Source organism: Doryrhamphus excisus, chromosome 12 (genome assembly GCF_030265055.1).
Source record: "Doryrhamphus excisus isolate RoL2022-K1 chromosome 12, RoL_Dexc_1.0, whole genome shotgun sequence".
Lineage (NCBI taxonomy): Eukaryota > Metazoa > Chordata > Actinopteri > Syngnathiformes > Syngnathidae > Doryrhamphus > Doryrhamphus excisus.
The window spans coordinates 2,129,734-2,151,507 of NC_080477.1; the positions used below are offsets into that span (position 1 = coordinate 2,129,734).

At 45.1% G+C, this 21,774-nt stretch overlaps 4 protein-coding genes and 1 long non-coding RNA gene across 5 annotated transcripts; 4 read left to right on the forward strand and 1 right to left on the reverse strand.

The window, feature by feature from the left end:
* Positions 1-304: 304 nt before the first annotated feature.
* Positions 305-2,584, forward strand: LOC131139745 (zinc finger protein 572-like). Its single transcript, XM_058089621.1, has 2 exons — positions 305-609; positions 1,632-2,584. The coding sequence occupies exons 1-2, from the start codon at positions 414-416 to the stop codon at positions 2,429-2,431; spliced, it is 996 nt and encodes a 331-aa protein (XP_057945604.1). The 5' UTR covers positions 305-413; the 3' UTR covers positions 2,432-2,584.
* Positions 2,585-9,206: 6,622 nt separating this feature from the next.
* Positions 9,207-11,245, reverse strand: LOC131139752 (uncharacterized). The gene is made up of 2 exons (XR_009132292.1): positions 9,345-11,245; positions 9,207-9,270 (listed from the first exon to the last, which is right to left on the reverse strand). It is a non-coding gene; the product is annotated as an uncharacterized LOC131139752 (long non-coding RNA).
* Positions 10,168-13,507, forward strand: LOC131139739 (zinc finger protein 287-like). The gene is made up of 2 exons (XM_058089613.1): positions 10,168-11,351; positions 12,273-13,507. The coding sequence occupies exons 1-2, from the start codon at positions 11,156-11,158 to the stop codon at positions 13,124-13,126; spliced, it is 1,050 nt and encodes a 349-aa protein (XP_057945596.1). The 5' UTR covers positions 10,168-11,155; the 3' UTR covers positions 13,127-13,507.
* A 581-nt stretch (positions 13,508-14,088) lies between these two features.
* Positions 14,089-17,718, forward strand: LOC131139714 (zinc finger protein 501-like). Its single transcript, XM_058089574.1, has 2 exons — positions 14,089-14,471; positions 14,884-17,718. Exons 1-2 carry the CDS (start codon positions 14,276-14,278, stop codon positions 16,092-16,094), a joined length of 1,407 nt encoding a protein of 468 aa, XP_057945557.1. The 5' UTR covers positions 14,089-14,275; the 3' UTR covers positions 16,095-17,718.
* A 1,266-nt stretch (positions 17,719-18,984) lies between these two features.
* Positions 18,985-21,742, forward strand: LOC131139736 (zinc finger protein 774-like). The gene is made up of 3 exons (XM_058089611.1): positions 18,985-19,102; positions 19,208-19,538; positions 20,194-21,742. Exons 2-3 carry the CDS (start codon positions 19,346-19,348, stop codon positions 21,063-21,065), a joined length of 1,065 nt encoding a protein of 354 aa, XP_057945594.1. The 5' UTR covers positions 18,985-19,102; positions 19,208-19,345; the 3' UTR covers positions 21,066-21,742.
* The last annotated feature ends 32 nt before the right edge of the window (positions 21,743-21,774 follow it).

Consider the following 21,774-nt stretch of genomic DNA (forward strand, 5'->3'; position numbering starts at 1 on the left):
GTGTGAGTGTGTGTGTGTGTGTGTGTGTGTGTGTGTGTGTGTGGGTGTGAGTGTGTGTGGGTGTGTGTGTGAGTGTGTGTGTGTGTGTGGGGTGACAAGCTATGGCCAACTTGGCCCGAGAGACTCCACCGTTTTTTTTTTCTTTTTCCTCTCAGCTCGTGAATTTAGTTTCCACTAAATCGACCCGAACCCCACTGCACCGAACTCATTGGCCAGGGGTGTAATGACACCTCCACGCCCTGGGGGGCGCCGTACTGCACGAGAACGCCCCCGCTTTGTGTTACCGGAAGTAGCAAACAAAGGAAGTCAGCATCGGCGACTCGGGCTAGCTTAGCTTGTTAGCTGAGACCCCAAAACAATCCTCTCCTGCTAAGCAGAGACCGAGTGTGAGTGTAAAGTGGGATCGTGTGAAAATGTGTCAAGTCCAAATGCTGAGAGCGTTGGTGAATCAGCGACTAACTGCGGCTGTTGAAGAAATATTTGTAGTGTTGGAAAGAACCATAGCAGAGTACGAGGAGGAACTTTCTCGAACAAAAGAGGAGAACGAGCGACAACGTCAACTACTGGACGCCGTTTTCAGGAAGCAGGGCGGGGGACGACCCAAAGCAGGTTTGTTGTCATGTCCCCATTTCCGACGTCGTGGGTGAGGTGGGACGGCGTCACGTGACGGTTTAGCGGCATTCCTACTGGCTGCTCGGAGAAGCAACAAGGTTCCCACCTCGTGTCTCAAAATCCTTCTTGTACTTCGTCTTTTGGGTGTTTAAGGGCGTTCACACGGAGAAGTACAGCAACATGCAGTGTACTATCTACTAGCATGACGCAGTGTACTTTCTACTATCTAGAGTACCCGGATGTCGTCATGGGCACCGGTCACATTCAATAGTCGCCATACTGGACCGTCCTGGGCGAGTCCCCCACACTTGGACGTCTTTGCCGATTGCTTTTCCTCACCAAGATTTCATCAGTTAGATGCTATGATTCTATGATGATCCCATGATGATCCTATGATGATCCTATGATGATCCTATGATGATCCTATGATGATCCTATGATGATCCCATGATGATCCCATGATGATCCCATGATGATCCCATGATGATCCCATGATGATCCCATGATGATCCCATGATGATCCTGATGATCCTATGATGATCCTATGATGATCCTATGATGATCCTATGATGATCCTATGATGATTCTATGATGATCCTATGATGATCCTATGATGATCCTATGATGATCCTATGATGATTCTATGATGATCCTATGATGATTCTATGATGATCCTATGATGATCCCATGATGATCCTATGATGATTCTATGATGATCCTATGATCCTATGATGATCCTATGATGCTAGGATATATGATGATCCTATGATGCCAGGATCTATGATCCTATGATGATCCTATGATGATCCTATGATGATCCTATGATGATCCTATGATGATCCTATGATGATCCTATGATGATCCTATGATGATCCTATGATGATCCTATGATGATCCTATGATGCCATGATGCTCTGCATCTAAGTCCTGCTAGCACAGGAAGTGGAAGACTGTACTGGTGATCAGAAGTCCAAGATGTAATCATAAGACACTTGACTTTGTATTTTTCTGCACTCTAGATGTCCAGCACATTAAAGGTGAAGAAGAGGGAGAGCGTCTGGAAGGACCGGAGGAGTTCTCCGTGATCGGCGTCCCTGTGAAGAGTGAAGATGATGAGGGCGAAGGTGAGGAGAAGAGAGAGGCGGAGCCTCCAAGCAGCAGCTCAACTCAACACATGACAACAGAAGCCGATGGAGACCACTGTGGAGGATCACCAGCAGACAAGCTCTTAGCTCCACTATCAGATAGTGAGCACACGACGTCACACTCTCCTGACACTGATGATGATGATGATGAAGACGCTCCAGCCGATGTGACATGTCGCCATCAGTGCCCACAGTGTGACCAAAGCTTTAATGACAGCAGTAACCTCAAAAGACACATGAGAAGACACACCGGAGAGAAACCCTACATCTGCTCCATATGTGGCAAAAGGTTCGCCCACAAGGGAAATTTGACAACACACACAAGAACGCACACCGGAGAGAAACCATATTCCTGTTCTGTGTGCAACACACGTTTTAGTGACCATTCCGTACTGATTCGCCACATGAGGAGACACACCGGAGAGAAACCTTTCACATGCTCCGTGTGTGGCAAAGCTTTCCTTGTGAAGGGGTCTCTGACATCACACGCGCGGACGCACACCGGAGAGAAACCCTTCAAATGTCTGATTTGCGGTAAGAACTTCTCTCAGAAGTCCCACTTGAGAACGCACACGAGAACCCACGCTGGGGAGAAACTCTACTCCTGCTCGGTGTGCAAGGCATCTTTTGGACTCCAGGCTGCCTTGTTTTGGCATATGGCAACCCACAACTAACATTTCCACCGTATGGCAACCCACAACTAACATTTCCACCGTATGGCAACCCACAACTAACATTTCCACCATATGGCAACCCACAAGGAACATTTCCACCATATGGCAACCCACAACTAACATTTCCACCATATGGCAACCCACAACTAACATTTCCACCATATGGCAACCCACAACTAACATTTCCACCATATGGCAACCCACAACTAACATTTCCACCATATGGCAACCCACAACTAACATTTCCACCATATGGCAACCCACAACTAACATTTCCACCATATGGCAACCCACAACTAACATTTCCACCATATGGCAACCCACAACTAACATTTCCACCATATGGCAACCCACAAGGAACATTTCCACCATATGGCAACCCACAACTAACATTTCCACCATATGGCAACCCACAACTAACATTTCCACCATATGGCAACCCACAACTAACATTTCCACCATATGGCAACCCACAACTAACATTTCCACCATATGGCAACCCACAACTAACATTTCCACCATATGGCAACCCACAACTAACATTTCCACCATATGGCAACCCACAAGGAACATGTCCACCATATGGCAACCCACAACTAACATTTCCACCATATGGCAACCCACAACTAACATGTCCACCATATGGCAACCCACAAGGAACATTTCCACCATATGGCAACCCACAAGGAACATTTCCACCATATGGCAACCCACAAGGAACATTTCCACCATATGGCAACCCACAAGGAACATTTCCACCATATGGCAACCCACAAGGAACATTTCCACCATATGGCAACCCACAAGGAACATTTCCACCATATGGCAACCCACAAGGAACATTTCCACCATATGGCAACCCACAACTAACATTTCCACCATATGGCAACCCACAAGGAACATGTCCACCATATGGCAACCCACAAGGAACATTTCCACCATATGGCAACCCACAACTAACATTTCCACCATATGGCAACCCACAAGGAACATTTCCACCATATGGCAACCCACAACTAACATTTCCACCATATGACAACCCACAAGGAACATGTCCACCATATGGCAACCCACAAGGAACATTTCCACCATATGGCAACCCACAACTAACATTTCCACCATATGGCAACCCACAAGGAACATGTCCACCATATGGCAACCCACAAGGATGTCAGGTTTAAACCCCGACACTTGTAGAAAAACACTGCCTGTACAAAGGAAGACGCAGAGAGATGAGTTTCTTTTTACTTGCAAGGAGAGTGATCAGGAACCGTTCAGTAACAATTCGCCACCTCACTCTGAAGCAGTTCCTGCCCTCTTGCCTTTTTATTGAAGGGAGGCCCTGTACAATCAAATAGCTGAGGGAAGGGGGGTTTAATCATTCTAGTTAAAACCAGTTTCTTTGCACAACATGTTATCCATATGTGTAGATATCTCATCCTTGGCATGTGATTCTCCGGACACACACACATACCCTTTGAGGTCATATCTACTTCTGACCCGTGCCTATGTCCCCTGAGGGTGTTAAAACTATCTGCTAAGGAATGTTCTGTCATGTTCTGTTTTCCCTTAATCATGATGTACACCACAAGTGCAGGCGTCACAGCATTAATCTTACATTGTTATGTGAGTGATATGAAACACATGTACAGAGTTAATCTTACTTTGTTATGTGGGTGATACGAAATGTTTGTAGGTCATAAGAAAAATAGGTCATAAGAATATAGTAAAAATAGGTCATAAGAATATAGTAAAAATAGGATAACTTTATGTACAATTATTCCAACATTTCCCTCCTGTTTATTCATTTTGCACTATATTCTCCCATCCTCCGTTGACCTCTTCTTTTTCAGTCCCATAGCGCAAAAGGTACACTCAGAGGTCAGCTGCATAATCTCCTGGATCGGAAAACAAGTCCTGAAAATGCCATGATGTTTTGTCATGTATCTCTTCAGTTTCGGTGTCTTCATCGTAGCTGTCTTCTTGGGGCTCCCCTTTTGTAGTAAGGAGGGCATACATTTTTGACACCTCTTGCTTAATTGGTTGGATAGCAGTGGTGATTAGCCTGGTGCACAAAACTCTAATGCAGGGAATGCAACAACATCCACATAAGGTGAGAATAGCTGCAAATACAGCGATTAACATTAAAACTGACATTATCAGTTGTTTATATTTGCCAAATACGTCTCCAAAACCATCCCACATTGACGTGTCAACTCCAGAATGGTCTTTCATCTTGCTGTTAAGGGACCTTAGACCTTCTAAGGCCTTGGTGAGACTCCCGTCCGCTGCCGTGTTGTTCGGAATGAACGTGCAGCACTGATCACCAAAAACGGCACATACTCCGCCCTTCTCCGCCAAGAGCATGTCAACAGCAATTCTGTTTTGGAAAGCCATGAGGGAGGTAGCTGACAGTTGTTCATGGATGGCGGAGAACCCTCTTTCAGTGTTGTTTCCTAATTTCTGCACGTTATAGTGGATGTAGTGGATTTGTCTACATTTTTGTTAATTGTGCACCACCAGCAAATCGATGATTCAAAACCTGCTGCTATCTGGTTGACTAATTTGTATTCATCAGGGACTCCAATACTGTCTATGTAGGTGGAATCATTTTTATCCCACCCTGACACTGATCTCTTTGATTCTAGGTTTGAATATTATGTCTACCATCTCTATTGATTTACACTGAGTATCATTTAATCTTCCTAATTTGATTCCAACACCTGTTCTGTTTATGCATGAGAAGTTTCCTGCAGCTACCTTTTTAGAAAATACTGTTTTTTGTTTTTTTTTTTTTAGTGGAAGTAAGAGGATAGACCTTATCCCATTGTGAACAAATTATTTATTTCATTTATTTATTTATTTATTTATTTTCCCTTATGCAATGGTTTCATTCATTACTTCGATCAAACAATCTATTCCCATAGTTGAAGGCACTACTTGTAACAGTGGTCTGGCTCCCATACATACTACACAATCTCCTTGATTTGACATATTTGCTGCCTGTTCCACTAGCAGCAGACAGTTATTACTTTGTTGTGAGATGCCCGTAGTGACCTGAAACCAATCATCTGCATTTCGAATTACGGCTATTTTAACTCCAGCGTGACGTGTGTAGTTATTTGTGATTGGCATTTCAGCAGGGGTCATGGTTTGATTTTCACAAATAATTATAGGAAAGTAGGGATCTGCCCCAGAAGAGTAGGCCCATAAAAGGAAACCCCAACACGGGGTATTTAAAATAGTGCTCAATGGTTGGTTATGTGGGTTGAGTTTAGCTGAGCTAAAAGCAAATGTCATACTTAATATGGCCCCATGTTTCTTTAACATAATTTTATTATGGAAATACTTGGCTTCTAATGTGGTACCAGGTGCCCAGTAATCACCTTCCTGTGTGGTAATCAATGTGTCCCAACTTAAATCTAACACGTGTCCAGTAACATACCACCAGTAACTAGCATATGTCTTCCCTGACACCTGTGTCTATTTGTAAATCCTTTCAACGATGATATGGGTATTTGGAGTTCGGTAGTCGAATTTGGGGCTATGGTCATACATATGGAGTTGTTGTATGCCCACTTAATAATCCAGGGTGTTAGGTCAACCTGTGTTTGTGATCTGTTAGGGTCCCCCACCCTTCTTTTCTGCATGCTAAGATTCTTTTCCCATAGTAGCAGTGACATTACTATTATTATTCCGATCAGTCCTCCTACTGCTGCTAATTAATTATTATTATTATTATTTTTATGCGTCTGAGTGATCATCTTACCTGCAGACCTGCAACCCCTCCTAATGACGCAACAGAGTTGTGGACAATCTTCACCGGTTTGAGACGACTGCAAACTAGAATTACAGCCCCCTTTGTAGCCGGACTTCCTCTGAAGGTCGTTGAGGAGCTACAAATCTACAGCAGATACCACAATGCTATTATCATGACGCAAATAGGTACAGTTAGGGTAAAAACTAAGATGGAGATGCATAATTTAGTCATAGTTTATCACTGTAAATTTTTCTCGAATACCATAGCGTGGAATTATGTCTTTGCATAGAGTTTTAGCTACTGTTAGTGCATCTGGATGTTTTGTAGGAAACAGTTCTATCCATTTTGAAAATGAGTCTATTATCACGAAACAGAATTTTTTCCCTTCACTGTTGTTGAGTTCAATGAAGTCCATGTGTATTTCTTGAAATAAGTATTGTGGTTTTTGAAATTGGCCAAGCCGAGGTCGCAAGCTGCCCTGGGCATTGTGTTTTGCACACGCTAAACATGCTCTACAAAAATTTTTAAATAAGAATTAAATCCTACAAAAATACAAAAATCCATACGTAGTAAAGTGGGTGTTAATAGTGTGGCATGGCACATATCACATATCCCTCCTGTTGAGACATGTGTAAAACCATGGCTCAAAAATAGCGTCCCACTTATGCAATTTTTTGGCAAGATTGTTTTATTATCTGTAGACATATTAACATTTTTGTCCAGGGTTGCTTTATTCCTTAGCCAGTGGTCAATTTCTTGCTTTGGACTCTGTTGTTACATGTCTGCCAGGATCTGAAAGTGTACTTGTAATTTTTTCTGTGTTAAGATGGTTCAGTTCCTTTAGTGCCGCTTGTTTTACCATTTTATCAGCGAACATATTTCCTAAAGATATTGGATCCGAATTATTAGTATATGTGTCATGCATTTACATACAGCAATTTGTTTTGGCAATTTGCACTGCTTCTAGTAAAGTTGTTAATAATCCTGCATGAGTTACTGGTTTTCTCGTTGATGTTGTCATACCTCTGTTTTGCCAATATTGTGCAAAGATATGTACTGTTGAATATACATATTGGCTATCAGTATAAGTTGTCACCTTTTGACCTTTCATTAATTTGCATGCTTCTGTAAGCACTAAGACTGCATAGCCTGTTATTGTTTTTCCCAAATAATTTTTCTTTGAGGAACCATCTACCAAATCACCCCTTTATGTTAGTGTCTGATCTAATAGGTCTGGTCTACACTTTGCAGTTTGTGTTGTTAGCTCATAACAATCATGTGGTTGGCCTTCCTCAGGGAATGGTAGAAGGGTAGCTGGGTTGAGCGTGGTGCATCGCTCAAGTGTTAAATGTGGTTTAGCTTCATTTAAGATTGCTTGTTTTCTGTCTGTTAGAATGGTTCGCCCTTGTCCTGTCAACTGATGGCCTAAATACTTCACTGATTGCTTACAAAATTGTAGTTTGTCTTTACTCACTTTATGGCCTTCTTTCGCTAAATGGTGCAATAAGGCTATTGTCTTCTTCACATGACTTCCTATCTTGTGACGCTAGTAGGATGTCATCTACATATAATAATTTCTGGCTTCCATTTGGGGGTTCAAACGTGGACATACTGGCCATCATTGCTTGTGAATAAATTATATATATATTTATTTGTTTTTTATTCTTTCTGCAAACATAAATGCGAACCTGAACTTTCTTTCTCTATTTGAATGGAGAAGAATGCCTGATGTCTACTACGGTGAAACATGTGACATCTGTTGGTAAAGAATTTAACAATGTGTGTGGGTCAGGCACACAAGGTGCTCTCGCCACCACAGTTTGATTTACAACTTGTCCTGTATCATTCTCCATCCCACAGAGAGTGGCACTTTTCTCACTGGGAAAATAGGGATATTACGTGGTGGGTTATCGCATTCTACTAAGACTTAAATTTTTTAACAAATCTTCTATTGCTGGTTTTATTCCTTCATATGAATTTAGTTTTATTTGGTTGTACTTGTAATTATACTACTGGTTAATCATTTGGTTCTGGTTGTATTTGTTAAGACAAGCCTAGTCGTGCTGAATATCGCTTTTGGTTCCTTTTGTACTGGCCTTTGACACAATCACGGGAGAAGTGACCTTCTTCACCGCAATTCCAACATCTAGCATTGTTGGGATAGTTTTGTATATTCTGTCTACCTGTTCCTCTACCGCTTCCTCCAAATCTTCTCCGAGTTGGCATAACCCTTCTTTCGTTACCTTCCTTTCGTGTATAAAATGTGTCTGAGTCTTTCTCTTTCATTACTTTTGCTTCATCTTTCTGATATTCATGAAGTAAAACTTCCCTTACTATCTTATATCTCTTCCTTTTTACAACCTTCACTTTCTGCTCTATCTGTTGTTTTTCTTTTTGTGCTGCTTCTTTGGCTGTTTTGTCTGCAAAAGCATTTCCTTTTGATACTGGGTCAGTTCCAGTTGTGTGGGCCGCACATTTGCATATTGCCAGTTGTTTTTCTTTACTTTGTCCCTTCCCCATTTTGAACTAAATTTGGACCCAGTGGTTCTTAACACCTGTCGTGTTCTAACACTGGGGTTATTTTCAACAAGATGGTGATCAACAACCTTTTGTGGTAAAATTCTCTTCAACCTTTTCAGGTGGAATTTTCTTGCCTACAAGCATCCACAAAGGCTCACCATTTACTTCTTGTTGGTTTGGTATAAAACACAGTTACCTAGTGGTAATTGTATTTTCATTCACACACTCACACATTCACACACTCACACTGCGCGCGCCTTTTATTTTTACCGCCCAGAGGACTCCGCCATCCTATGTAGAATTTAACTAGTCTGTTTCAACTAGGGGCGTCTACTCCACCTACGGAATTTAACTGTCGGACCTGATAGAGTCTAGAATTGTCAGGGTTTGGTACACTTACTTTTTTTATTCTTTTCTCAGTTTTCTTTAAAGTACTTTCATTGTCACCTTTTTTACCTGCAGGGTTTGTCTATTTCACCTTTGTGACCTGCAGGGTTTGTCTGTTTTCTTTAGAACCCTCTCTTTAAAGTTCTTTTATTGTCTATTTTACTTTTTTGACCTGCAGGGTTTGTCTTCAGAACCCTCTATTTTACTTTTTCTGACCTGCAGGGTTTGTCTATTTTACTCTTTCACACATCCATTCCTTTTAAACAAAATTTGTACTCACAATCTCTGCGTCTCTGGATTTCCTTCAACCGTCGGATCCCAGCCCGCAAGAGAGGGACCAGTCCCGGAAAGGGTATTAATGCTGTGGCCACAGTCTTGCCTGGATCTCGCTTGCCCGCTGGGATCGTCAGGTGTCTTGGAATCCGGCTCGAAGGACCAATAAAATGTCAGGTTTAAACCCCGACACTTGTAGAAAAACACTGCCTGTACAAAGGAAGACGCAGAGAGATGAGTTTCTTTTTACTTGCAAGGAGAGTGATCAGGAACCGTTCAGTAACAATTCGCCACCTCACTCTGAAGCAGTTCCTGCCCTCTTGCCTTTTTATTGAAGGGAGGCCCTGTACAATCAAATAGCTGAGGGAAGGGGGGTTTAATCATTCTAGTTAAAACCAGTTTCTTTGCACAACATGTTATCCATATGTGTAGATATCTCATCCTTGGCATGTGATTCTCCGGACACACACACATACCCTTTGAGGTCATATCTACTTCTGACCCGTGCCTATGTCCCCTGAGGGTGTTAAAACTATCTGCTAAGGAATGTTCTGTCATGTTCTGTTTTCCCTTAATCATGATGTACACCACAAGTGCAGGCGTCACAGCATTAATCTTACATTGTTATGTGAGTGATATGAAACACATGTACAGAGTTAATCTTACTTTGTTATGTGGGTGATACGAAATGTTTGTAGGTCATAAGAAAAATAGGTCATAAGAATATAGTAAAAATAGGTCATAAGAATATAGTAAAAATAGGATAACTTTATGTACAATTATTCCAACAAAGGAACATTTCCGCCAGGCGGAGGACAGCAGCAGTAAGAACTGCAGAAGTTGGAGGAAAATCCAAAAACTGCCAGACTGGTTGATTCTGACTTTTGTTTGGTTTTGTTTGGATTCAAAGGAAACTTTATTTGTCCGGATTAGCAAAGCGTACCTGCATTTCCATAACGTACACAGTCCTAACGTCTGGTGGTTTGAAAGCTTTGGACGAGAACTGAATCACTGACGGCTGTTGCACGTTTCCCCTCCGCCACTAGGGGCGCTCCAGAGGCCTGATGCTCCCAGGTCCACAATAAGTGTTTTTGTGAAGATGGGCGTGTGGGACCCATTATAGTACACAGAGGGAGCATAGCATGGGAGTGTAAATGACGTGGCATCAAGTAAACCCTGCAGTACATTAATAATAATAATAATAATACATCGGATTATCAATACATTCGATTATCGAGTCAAATGGGCAAAGTGATGATATCGGCCGACACAAAATAACCTTTAAAAGGAAAGTCAACAAACTTAGCTGCATGGAATCCTGCCGGGTTTCTAACGCTTCCCACGAATGAACTCATCGAAGTCTTCATGTCATCCATTTGTCACGCTTGAGGGGAAAATAATAATTAGCAGATAATTAGCAACACCGAAGTCATTATAAACAAGAATATTGTCGCTTTACCCGCCGTTGGCATTTGTTTACATTGTATTCCATTGGTCGATTTGGGGAGCGGAAGTAAATGCGCATACCGGGAATGATTGGGCGGAAGTGGCGTGACGTCACAGCGGAACACGTCTATTTGCGACATGGCCTTAGCCGGGTAGCTAAAGTGGGTACCGTAACCACTCGGGTTTTTTAGATGAATGCTAACCAATTTATTCTCATCCTAGCGCACATTACGATGTTGTTGATTCAACGGACACCGAAGCAACTCTTTCAGCTAGCCTAGCTTCGCTTGCTAGCTGCTAACAAGTTAGCAACACGCGCTAAGTGGGATCGTGTGAAAATGTGTCAAGTCCAAATGCTGAGAGCGTTGGTGAATCAGCGACTAACTGCGGCTGTTGAAGAAATATTTGTAGTGTTGGAAAGAACCATAGCAGAGTACGAGGAGGAACTTTCTCGAACAAAAGAGGAGAACGAGCGACAACGTCAACTACTGGACGCCGTTTTCAGGAAGCAGGAAGTTGTGTTGCACAGAGCAGGTTGGTTCCTATTCTTCCTGTCACCGAGAAGTGCTGCACGGTGAGATCGGAGCTTGCCAGTACCCGGATGTCGAAGTCCAAAGATGGACGCTTAGCGCCCCCTGTAGTCTCCGCCAGGCACTGCGGTGAGGTCCATGGCTGGTGAGGTTTTCATGCTCACCAAGAGCGTAGCCAAGTAGAACAGGATGTGGAGCACACACACCTTGTCCTCCTCCAGGAAGTGCGATGCTTTGTTGTAAAAGTCTGATCACCTCCTGGTGAGCTTGGGTGTGTATGATCCGCCATCTTGGCATCCAGCAGAGCATGCAATACCCCCCCCCCCAACGGAAGAGCGGCGGTGTCGAGCACAGCGTTTGAGCGTTTAAAGTAAAGTAAAGTTGCGACGGAGGAGTAGGAGTCACGGGGGGGGGGGGGGGGGGGGGGGGGAATGTTTCTATTATTCGACATGCAGAAACTGGCAGGCGCCATGATCCGACTCAGTGTGCACTTGGACCAGCACCCCCCCCCCCCCACCCCCCCAGGAAATGTGCAAATTCAGCAGATTTTACTGCAAATGATTGGAAAAATACATTTGTAGTACAGTGGCCATAGGAGTACTACTGCACACGTCACGGTCGCCATCTTGGCTGCATCGTGAAAGGGGACGGACTAAAGACCCAGCTTGACCTTCGCTAACACCAAATCCCATAAATTCCCACGTCGTTCTCACATTCCGACAGAACATCAACCTGACGTTATTTGTCCGCATATTCCCGCCGCTTTATTTTTATCTCCACATCTCCTTGAAAGACACACACTTGGGAAAAGTTCCAGATGTAGGACAGGGCCCCTTTAAGGTGTGTTGTTGGTACGTGGCCTTGCTCAAGGGCACCCCGGCAGTAGTCACCTGACGCAGCAAAACTTCACTTCTGTGTCCTGCAGACGTCAGCGAGGAAGACCTTCACCCTGTGCAGCAGGAGTGGAACCTCAGCGTGGAGCAGGAGCCCCCCCGGCCCCCCCTCATTCAAGTGAAAGAGGAGGGAGAGCATCCGGAAGGACCGGAGGAGTTCCCAGCGGTCGGTGTCCCTGTGAAGAGTGAAGATGATGAGGATGAAGGTGAGGAGAAGAGAGAGGCGGAGCCTCCAACAGAAGCTGATGGAGACCACTGTGGAGGATCACCAGCAGACAAGCTCTTAGCTCCACTATCAGATAGTGAGCACACGACGTCACACTCTCCTGACACTGATGATGATGATGATGAAGACTCTACAGCTGACATGACATGTCACCCTGGAGAGAAACCACCGGTCTGCTTAGTTTGTGGAAAAACCTTCCGTCATCGGGACAATCTGAAAAGGCACGCACGAATCCACGCCGGCGAACGAGCCTACTCCTGCTCGTTCTGCCACGCCGTCTTCAGCGTTCGCTCGGGGTTGATGCAGCACCTGAGAACGCACACCGGCGAGAGGCCGTTCACGTGTTCGCTTTGCGGCGAACGATTCTCACACAGGGGACATTTGAAGAGACACGAAAGAACGCACACCGGCGAGAAACCTTTCCCGTGTTCGCTTTGTGGTCTGAAATTCTCTCGAAAAACCCACCTGACGACGCACATGAGGACGCACACTGGCGAGAAACCATATCCCTGCTCCTTTTGCGGCAAAAGATTCTCACTCAAGGGGAATTTGACGTCGCACGAAAGGCGGCACACCGGCGAGAAAGTGTTCAGCTGCAGCGTTTGCGATGAAAGGTTCTCCTACAAGTACCAGGTCAGCGGCCACAAGTGTTCCGCTTAGGACAGCAGACCCAGGAACCATGGAGGAGAAACCATGGAGGGGAAACCATGAAGGAGAAACCATGGAGGAGAAACCATGGAGGGGAAACCATGGCGGGGAAACCATTGTGGAGCAACCATGGCGGGGCAAGGAGTCGCCGAAAGCACTCCACTCAAACGCTGGCAGTGACTCACCACTGTTTCTCTCATGGCCCCCCAAGGGACAGAAATGGTGTCCTGATCTTCTGCCTTTCGTCATTGGGACTTTATTCCCGTCATATTTTCACGTTACAACCTAATTTTCCTACTTCTATTCCATGTAATTATTCTAGCTCATTGCAAAGGAGGCTATTTTTCCTCATGTGGATGTGGAACGTCATGACGTCAAAGATTTTCTCGTCATAGTTATAAAATGATTGTTGTGTTTTTTGCTAAATGTTATTTTCACAATGTGTCACGAGCCAATGAAAGCCAGCAGCGGGCCAGAAGCGGCCCGGGGGCAGCAGCGTGGACACCCGTGTCCTAACTTGGTTACCCAACTCTCCCAGCTGAGCGTGCCTGACTTCCTGTCTGACAGGAAACAGTGCGTGAAGCTGGGGCGCAAAGACCATCAGCACCGGATCCCCCGAGGGCCTCCTTTCTCCTCTTTCTCCTGTCTGTGTCAGGAAGTAAATGATTAGCATGGCTAGCCCTCCTCACTTACCCCACCCACCCCACCCCACCCCACCCCCACAAAAGCCTGGTTGGGCCATAAGCTTCCAACTTCTGTTTTGTAAACATCCAACTTTATTCCATTCCATGAATTTGTGGTTTGTGACGAGCAAGGGAAAGTCAAATCAAGTGTAATGAAACCTTCTCACCGGAGGGGGCGGTAGTGCTCGCATGTCACGGCTTCGCTGTCCGCCGGAAACGGAAAATGGGTCAAGGGAAAAAGAAAAAACGGTGTCATGAAATCCCGGTCGTTGTATTTGCCACCGTCTTTGTTCTTAATTGTCAACCTACTGACGTCACACGGCGGATTGGACATTATTAGACTTCCTGTCGGCGTAGATTGTGGTCTCGGTGTCAGCCTGAAGCGTCTCGGCTAGCTTAGCTTGCTAGCTGCTAACAAAGAGACGCGGAAGTCGCTAAGCAGAGACCGAGTGTGAGTGTAAAGTGGGATCGTGTGAAAATGTGTCAAGTCCAAATGCTGAGAGCGTTGGTGAATCAGCGACTAACTGCGGCTGTTGAAGAAATATTTGTAGTGTTGGAAAGAACCATAGCAGAGTACGAGGAGGAACTTTCTCGAACAAAAGAGGAGAACGAGCGACAACGTCAACTACTGGACGCCGTTTTCAGGAAGCAGGAAGTTGTGTTGCACAGAGCAGGTTTGTTTACTTCCTCACCTTTGCGATTTAATGACTGAAATCAGAAGATAAGTATGACTTAATAACGGAGCTGCTTCAGGCCTCCTTGTCCTCTGTAGTAGTTCTAATTTAGTAGGTTGAATTTAAAATATAGACATGTTTATCTGTGCAACAGTCACGAAGGTGGCAGGATGTATCAAAAGCTTTCACTGCTGTTTTATTTGCGGCTTTTTCATTACTAAACCTTCTAAAGGACGCGCCATAGCGGCACGTGACGTCTTTTACAGCCACCCGACCAATGGAAGAGAAGAATGTTCACTTGATGGAGGCTGCAGCTTCCCTCTGCCCTCCTGCAAGATGTTCATATTTGGAGGCGCAGTGCCACGGAACTTGGCTTTTCTGAAGGATGCGTTTGTCTTCTCGTGTCCTGCAGACGCCAGTGAAGAAGGTCTCCCCCCTGAGCGGCAGGGGTGGAGCTCCAGAGTGGAGCAGGAGGAGCCACCGATCAAAGAGGAGGCGGATGGTCACAGCATCAGCCAGGAGGGAGAGCATCCGGAAGGAGCGGAGGAGTTCCCAGTGATCGGTGTCATTGTGAAGAGTGAAGATGATGAAGACGACGGTGAAGGTGAGGAGAAGAGAGAGGCGGAGCCTCCAACAGAAGCTGATGGAGACCACTGTGGAGGATCACCAGCAGACAAGCTCTTAGCTCCACTATCAGATAGTGAGCACACGACGTCACACTCTCCTGACACTGATGATGATGATGATGAAGACTCTACAGCTGATATGACATGTCACCCTGACAACACACGCTTGAAATGCCACCACTGCGACAAGAGCTTCGGCGACAAGTCAACCTTGACAAGACACATGAGGGTCCACTCGGGAGAAAAACCATTTAGCTGCTCGGTTTGCAGCAAAAGCTTCAAACTGAAGGACACTTTGATCAGACACTCCAGGATACACACTGGGGAGAAACCATTCAGTTGCTCGGTTTGCGGTAAAGGATTTGCTGTCAGGGGAAATTTCATCACGCACACAAGAACACACACTGGAGAAAAACCATATGTCTGCTCATTCTGCGACACAGGTTTCCGTGCCCGCCCAGCATTGGTTAAACACTTGAGAACGCACACTGGGGAGAAACCCTTTCCCTGCACAGTCTGCGGCGAAAGATTCTCTCAAAAGGAAACGTTGAATAGACATCTAAGAACCCATTCTGGGGAGAAACCGTTTACCTGCTTAGTGTGTGGTAAAACCTTCTCTATAAAAGGACAATTGATTGCTCACACGAGGACGCACACAGGAGAGAAACCTTTCACCTGCACCGTCTGCAGTAAAACATTTTCTCTGAAGGGAAACTTAATAAGACACACGAGAACGCACACTGGGGAGAAACCGTTTTCCTGCTCAGTCTGCAACAAACGTTTTAGCGACAGTTCGGGATTGATCATTCACAGGCGAACGCACACAGGGGAGAAACCCTTTCCCTGCACAGTCTGCGGTCAGCGATTTTCTATAAAGGGACACTTGATAACGCACACGAGAACCCACACCGGAGAAAAACCATTTTCCTGCTCGGTGTGCCAGGCGGGTTTTCCTTCTCACTCAGGACTGGCTCAGCACATGAGCAAACACGACTGAAATGCTTTTAGCTTCGACTCGGGGGAGTTTGAAGCGTTCCTTCACGTCTCCGAAAGCGGCCTTGGGTTGGCTTTTGGAGCCGCATGGTGTGTTCAGGGACACGTGAGTAGACGTGATGCCAAACGCGTAGCGAGAGTATAAAGTTGCTGATAAAACTGCATCTCTTTGTTCTTCTATCTAATGGCGAGCTCGGTGTATTCCTTCAGGGTACGGAAATGTTCCAGCACGTGTTCCCGGGCAGATGCAGCCGCAGTGCTTCCTGGGTTTTTAATGGCCGCCATGCACCTGCGGTCGAATGAACAGTCGCATGTTCTAACATGGACGATTTCATGTTGCTGGCCTTCATGGCGTCCGCTCAAAGACACGCCTGTCCTTGGCGGTGGGTCGCTTTCTCTAATCAATGCCGCTATGAGAAGTGGGATTGGCGGACTTCCACGCTACATGCTCAAGGCTCGCCGTGTCACGCACAGGCGCTTGTTTACACTTCCTACTGAACTCTACTGCTACCTCTCCCAGACACTTCATACCTCCACAGGCAGACCATCAATGCCCTTCTCACTTCCTGTTTACCGGTCTTTGCTACTTCCTGGTTCCTGGCAGACACCTCTTCTACTCTTCCTTCTCTCTCCTTTTCCTCATTCATCAACTCTTTAAAGTAGTCTTTCCATCTTCCCATCCCACACTGGCATCTGTCAGTACCCTTCCGTTCCTATCCTCGACCACCCGAACCTGCTGGAAGTCCTTCCCATCTCCGTCCTTCTGCCTTGCCAACCTGTAGAGATCCATCTCTCCTCCTCCTGTTCAACCTAGCGTAGAAGTCATCATAGACCTCCTGTTGGCCTTTGCCTCCTCTACTTTCGTTTTGCAGCATGTCTTCTTGTCTCGTCACTAACAGTGGAAAACTCTTGTCGTATAGATGATCTTTGATCAGGATTGTGCACTCCATCTTTAAAAATAGCAGAGCCCATTGGTAATACAGAAGAAGTTTGCAGTATTTAAAAACAGGCAGAGCATTCTCGTCGCATCCACAATCTTTGACCAGCATTTAGCTTGTAATTTGCCTTAAAAAGCGCGTGGAACTCCTGTCATATAGAGGATCTTTGATCAGCGGTTGTCGCCTGTGGATTTCAAAACGGCAGAGCCCTCTTCCATTTAAAGGATCTTTGATGTCAGACGTGGTCACGTGTATTCAATACTTGCCAGCATCCCTTAAAGCACCACGTTGTTTGTCTTCCACACATTTAGTCTGGATGAATAAAGTGTATTAATAATATTATTCCATAATATTCGGGCTTTATTCCCATCTTACTAACTTCATCATTTTACTGTTTAACAAACATTTCAACCATTTTATTTCAAATGCTTTTTAATATTTTATATTTCAACTCTATGCTACTAAAATGAAGGGTTTTTTTTTTTTTATTATTTCATATTTATTCTTGTTTTTTCTGGTAATTTGTGACTTTAATCCCAAAAGATTTTGACTTTATTCTCATGACGTCATATCATATTATACCTTTCCTAGCATTTTCCAAAAATTCCAACTTCATTGAGTGTTTTCTTTGTTGTTCATATGATAACGACCTTAAAACAATGATTAAATATTCCAGCTGTACGCTACTAAAATGACCATTTCTATGTTATTGTGATTACAAACAAATGACAAACCTTTTCTCTTAGTGTTTCGATTCATTCTTGTCAAACTACTCTTTTCATTTTTATTTTATTTTGTTATTTCATGTTAAAGTCTAATTTTGGAATGTGCCGCGGGCCGTTTAAAAACAGACTCGGGCCGCAATTAGGACACCCCCCTTTCTAAGACGAGTATCATCTTGGTAGTCCGTAATTAGGCGTGTTAGTGTGTAGTAACCAAGGGTTTCCGCTAGATGGCAGCATTTTACCTTGTTCATAAAAGCAAAAGCGAAGACGTCCATTCTTCTTTGTGCATGTCCATATCCATTATTTATTCATGATTCATGATATTCATAATATGGCTCAACAAACATTCCTCTTGCCCTCTGGGCACTTTGGAGCTTCTCATGCCAGCTTAGCTTGCTGGCTGCTAACAAACACACACACAAGTGATCAATGTTAAGACTTTACTCACATAATATTTGGACTATATTCCCATAATATTTGGACTATATTCACATAATATTTGGACTATATTCCCATAATATTTGGACTTTATTCCCATAACATTTGGACTTTATTCCCATAATATTTGGACTATATTCCCATAATATTTGGACTATATTCCCATAATATTTGGACTTTATTCCCATAACATTTGGACTTTATTCCCATAATATTTGGACTATATTCCCATAATATTTGGACTTTATTCCCATAACATTTGGACTTTATTCCCATAATATTTGGACTTTATTCCCATAACATTTGGACTTTATTCCCATAATATTTGGACTTTATTCCCATACTACTACACCTCTTTATGGCGGTGTCTTTCCCCCCAACTAAAATTGCTCCCCAACTATTTCTTTCATTTCTGCTGTTGAGTTGTTTCGGTTATTTTCCAGCTATTTCAATGTTTTCTAATATTTTTCAGGTAATTTAAGACATTGTCCTGAAATATTTCACTTTATTCTATTATATTGTAACTTTTTCCTAACCTAATTTTCAAAACAATCCAGTTTTATTCAGTGTTCTGTTGTTCATATTTTTACGGTTTTCAAACAATAATTCAACATTTCAACTCCAAAAATTGTACAAAGCTCCAACATTCCCGGGCACCACAACCTTCATGTACAAACACAACCTTTTTGGTTGAACTATACGTTTAGAATGTGCGGCGGACCGTTTGGAAATAGACCCGGGCCGCACTTTGGACACCCCTGTTCAAACCCAACAAGCTGGATCGAACGTAATTGGTCACTGCAGTGTGTAGTAGCCAAGCGTTTCCGGTAGATGGCAGTATTTTACCGTCCCCATTCTTCCCATTGTGACCCCCATCGTGGAGGCAAAAGCGAAGACAAAACGTTAGCAAGGTAACTCCTCGTTTTCGTGGCCATCGCGGCATCGTTCGCTGCTCCGTGAACGGCCCTGTGCGTCTTTTATGTCGTGTGGCTGAGCAAAGATTCCTCTCGTTTCAGATCGAATCGCCTGCGTGCACTTTGTAGCTTCTCACGCTAGCTTAGCTTGCTAGCTGCTAACAAAGAGCCGCGGAAGTTGTCAACACGTCGCTAAGCAGAGATCAAGCGATTGAGATCAAGTGTTGAGATTGTCCGAAAATGTGTAAGGTCCAAATGCTGAGAGCGTTGCTCAATCAGCGGCTAACTGCGGCTGTTGAAGAAATATTTGGACTGTTCGAAGTCATGATAGCGGAGTACGAGGGGGAACTTTCTCGAACAAAGGAGGAGAACGAGCGACAACGTCAAATGCTGGACGCCATTTTCAAGCCAGAGGATGAATTGCAAAGAGCGGGTATGTTTCTTCTTTCCTCTCGCACATTTGGCATTAAAAAATGACGCTTCATCTTTTTTGTAACGACTAGGCCCCAGGCCTTGCATAGGCTGGAGCTGAGCAACACTGCGCGTGCGCACAGTGGTCGCCATTTTGGGACGGTATCGACGTGTGACTTATCTGAAACTGTATGGTCGCATGTAAATGTCCTTAGCTGGACAATTACCGTTACCGTTGTCGTCTTATCTTATCTTATTTTATCTTCTCATTCTCACCAGGGTTTCCCCTTTCCAAATGAATACCGTGAAAGAGTATCAAAGGACTTTATTCTCTGAGGGAAACGGCGCCACATTCACTTAACCTCCAGTGGAATGTGGACAGTATGCTAAGCTACAGTGCTACTAAATAATTTTGGGCAGCATAAGCTGAGCAGAAGTGATTGATAATGTAGACCCTTGACTTAAATGTATGGAGTGGCCATAAAAGCAAAGTTTCATAAGTATTAAGTATTTCATAGAAGTATTTTCCCGACACTGCGGCCGATGTGCCCATGGGCAGCAGTGGTGGTCGCCCACGGACGTAATACATCCAAAGCGTGGTGAGATGATGTGGACTCCAGGCGTGTGGTTGCAGCTTCTGCCAGATATGATGCTAACGTGCACCTTGTGTCCTGCAGATGTGGACGAAGAAGACCTTCCCCCTGAGCAGCAGCAGCAGCAGCAGCAGTGGAGCTCCAGGGTGCAGCTGGAGGAGCCCCGGCCTCCCCACATTAAAGAGGAAGAGGAGGAGCTGGAGCCCGGCCACATTGAAGATGAGGAGATGGAGCCAGAGCCCACCCACAGTGAAGTGTGGACTCTGGAGGAGGGGGACTTCACCAAGTTCCCGGTGGTTCGTGTTATCGTGAACGCTGACGATGACGAAGACAAAGGTCAGCGTGAGGAGAAGAGGGGGGCGGAGCTCGCAAGCAGCAGCTCGGCCCACTGGGTGAAAACGGAAGTTGATGGCGACCGCTATGGAGGTTCACCAGCAGAGGGAGCGCCTCCGTCAGATAGCGAGGACGCGTCCCACTCTCCCGACACCGATGACGAAGACGCGAAAACTGACAATCGATGTCCCGGCGACAGCAAAACCCTGAAATGTCCCGTGTGCAACAAGACCTTCACCTACGGCAGCTACCTGACGCGCCACATGAGGAAGCACACGGGGGAGCAGCCGTACATCTGCTCGGTTTGTGGGAAAGGTTTCTCGGAGAAGGGCAACTTGATGAAACACTCCAGAACCCACACCGGAGAGAAACCGTTTTCCTGCACTATCTGCAACAAGAGCTTCCGAGAGCCGTCGACCTTGAACAAACACAAGAGAACGCACACGGGAGAAAAACCTTTCAGCTGTTCGTTTTGCGGCAAAACCTTCTCCCAGAGCGAGCACATGAAAATACACACGAGAAGGCACACCGGCGAAAAGCCGTACACGTGCACCATCTGCAACAAAAGCTTCATCGACTGCTCCACCATGGTTCGCCACATGAGGACGCACACCACGCAGTAGCGGCAAACCTTAAGCTGAATACGTGTGTGTGGTGAGACGCTACCATCTCCATAGAGGACGTGTGTGTGGTTGGACTCTACCATCTACATAGATGTGGACGTGTGTGTGTGGTGAGACTCTACCATCTACATGGACGTGTGTGTGTGTGGTGAGACTCTACCATCTCCATAGAGGACGTGTGTGTGGTTAGACTCTACCATCTCCATAGAGGACGTGTGTGTGGTTGGACTCTACCATCTACATGGACACGTGTGTGTGTGTGGGGAGACTCCATAGAAGACGTGTGTGTGTGTGGTGAGACTCTACCATCTCCATGGACACGTGTGTGTGGGGGGGGGACTCCATAGAAGACGTGTGTGTGTGTGTGACTGATGAGACTCTACCATCTCCATGGGAGAGACTCCAGGAGAAGTCTCCTGAACAGAGCCCGCTGGTGAGATCATCAGCAGCCCATGAAGCCGTGGGACTTGAACTGGCTTAGAACGACGTCCGTCAGCCTGAGGCCAAGACGCACGCTGACGTGCTTTTATTGTACATAGATTGACATGTAGGACGTAGATGATACTTCCTGTCACTAAACAAGCACTGCTTTCTTCTAGACTAGAGACGTGTCAGATATACACCACAATAAATGATGCAAGTGTTGGGTAAATTGCCTCAACGGCGTGGTTACGTTTTGTCCCGTCTGTCTTGTAGGAAGCATTCTGCA

Bases quoted from the DNA above. Each gene is read 5' to 3' on its own strand.
- LOC131139745 (XM_058089621.1), top strand. From the start codon at position 414: ATGTGTCAAGTCCAAATGCTGAGAGCGTTGGTGAATCAGCGACTAACT. The intron at 610-1,631 runs GTTTGTTGTCAT...TCTGCACTCTAG, and splicing joins CGGGGGACGACCCAAAGCAG to ATGTCCAGCACATTAAAGGT.
- LOC131139739 (XM_058089613.1), top strand. From the start codon at position 11,156: ATGTGTCAAGTCCAAATGCTGAGAGCGTTGGTGAATCAGCGACTAACT. The intron at 11,352-12,272 runs GTTGGTTCCTAT...TGTGTCCTGCAG, and splicing joins AGTTGTGTTGCACAGAGCAG to ACGTCAGCGAGGAAGACCTT.
- LOC131139714 (XM_058089574.1), top strand. From the start codon at position 14,276: ATGTGTCAAGTCCAAATGCTGAGAGCGTTGGTGAATCAGCGACTAACT. The intron at 14,472-14,883 runs GTTTGTTTACTT...CGTGTCCTGCAG, and splicing joins AGTTGTGTTGCACAGAGCAG to ACGCCAGTGAAGAAGGTCTC.
- LOC131139736 (XM_058089611.1), top strand. From the start codon at position 19,346: ATGTGTAAGGTCCAAATGCTGAGAGCGTTGCTCAATCAGCGGCTAACT. The intron at 19,539-20,193 runs GTATGTTTCTTC...TGTGTCCTGCAG, and splicing joins GGATGAATTGCAAAGAGCGG to ATGTGGACGAAGAAGACCTT.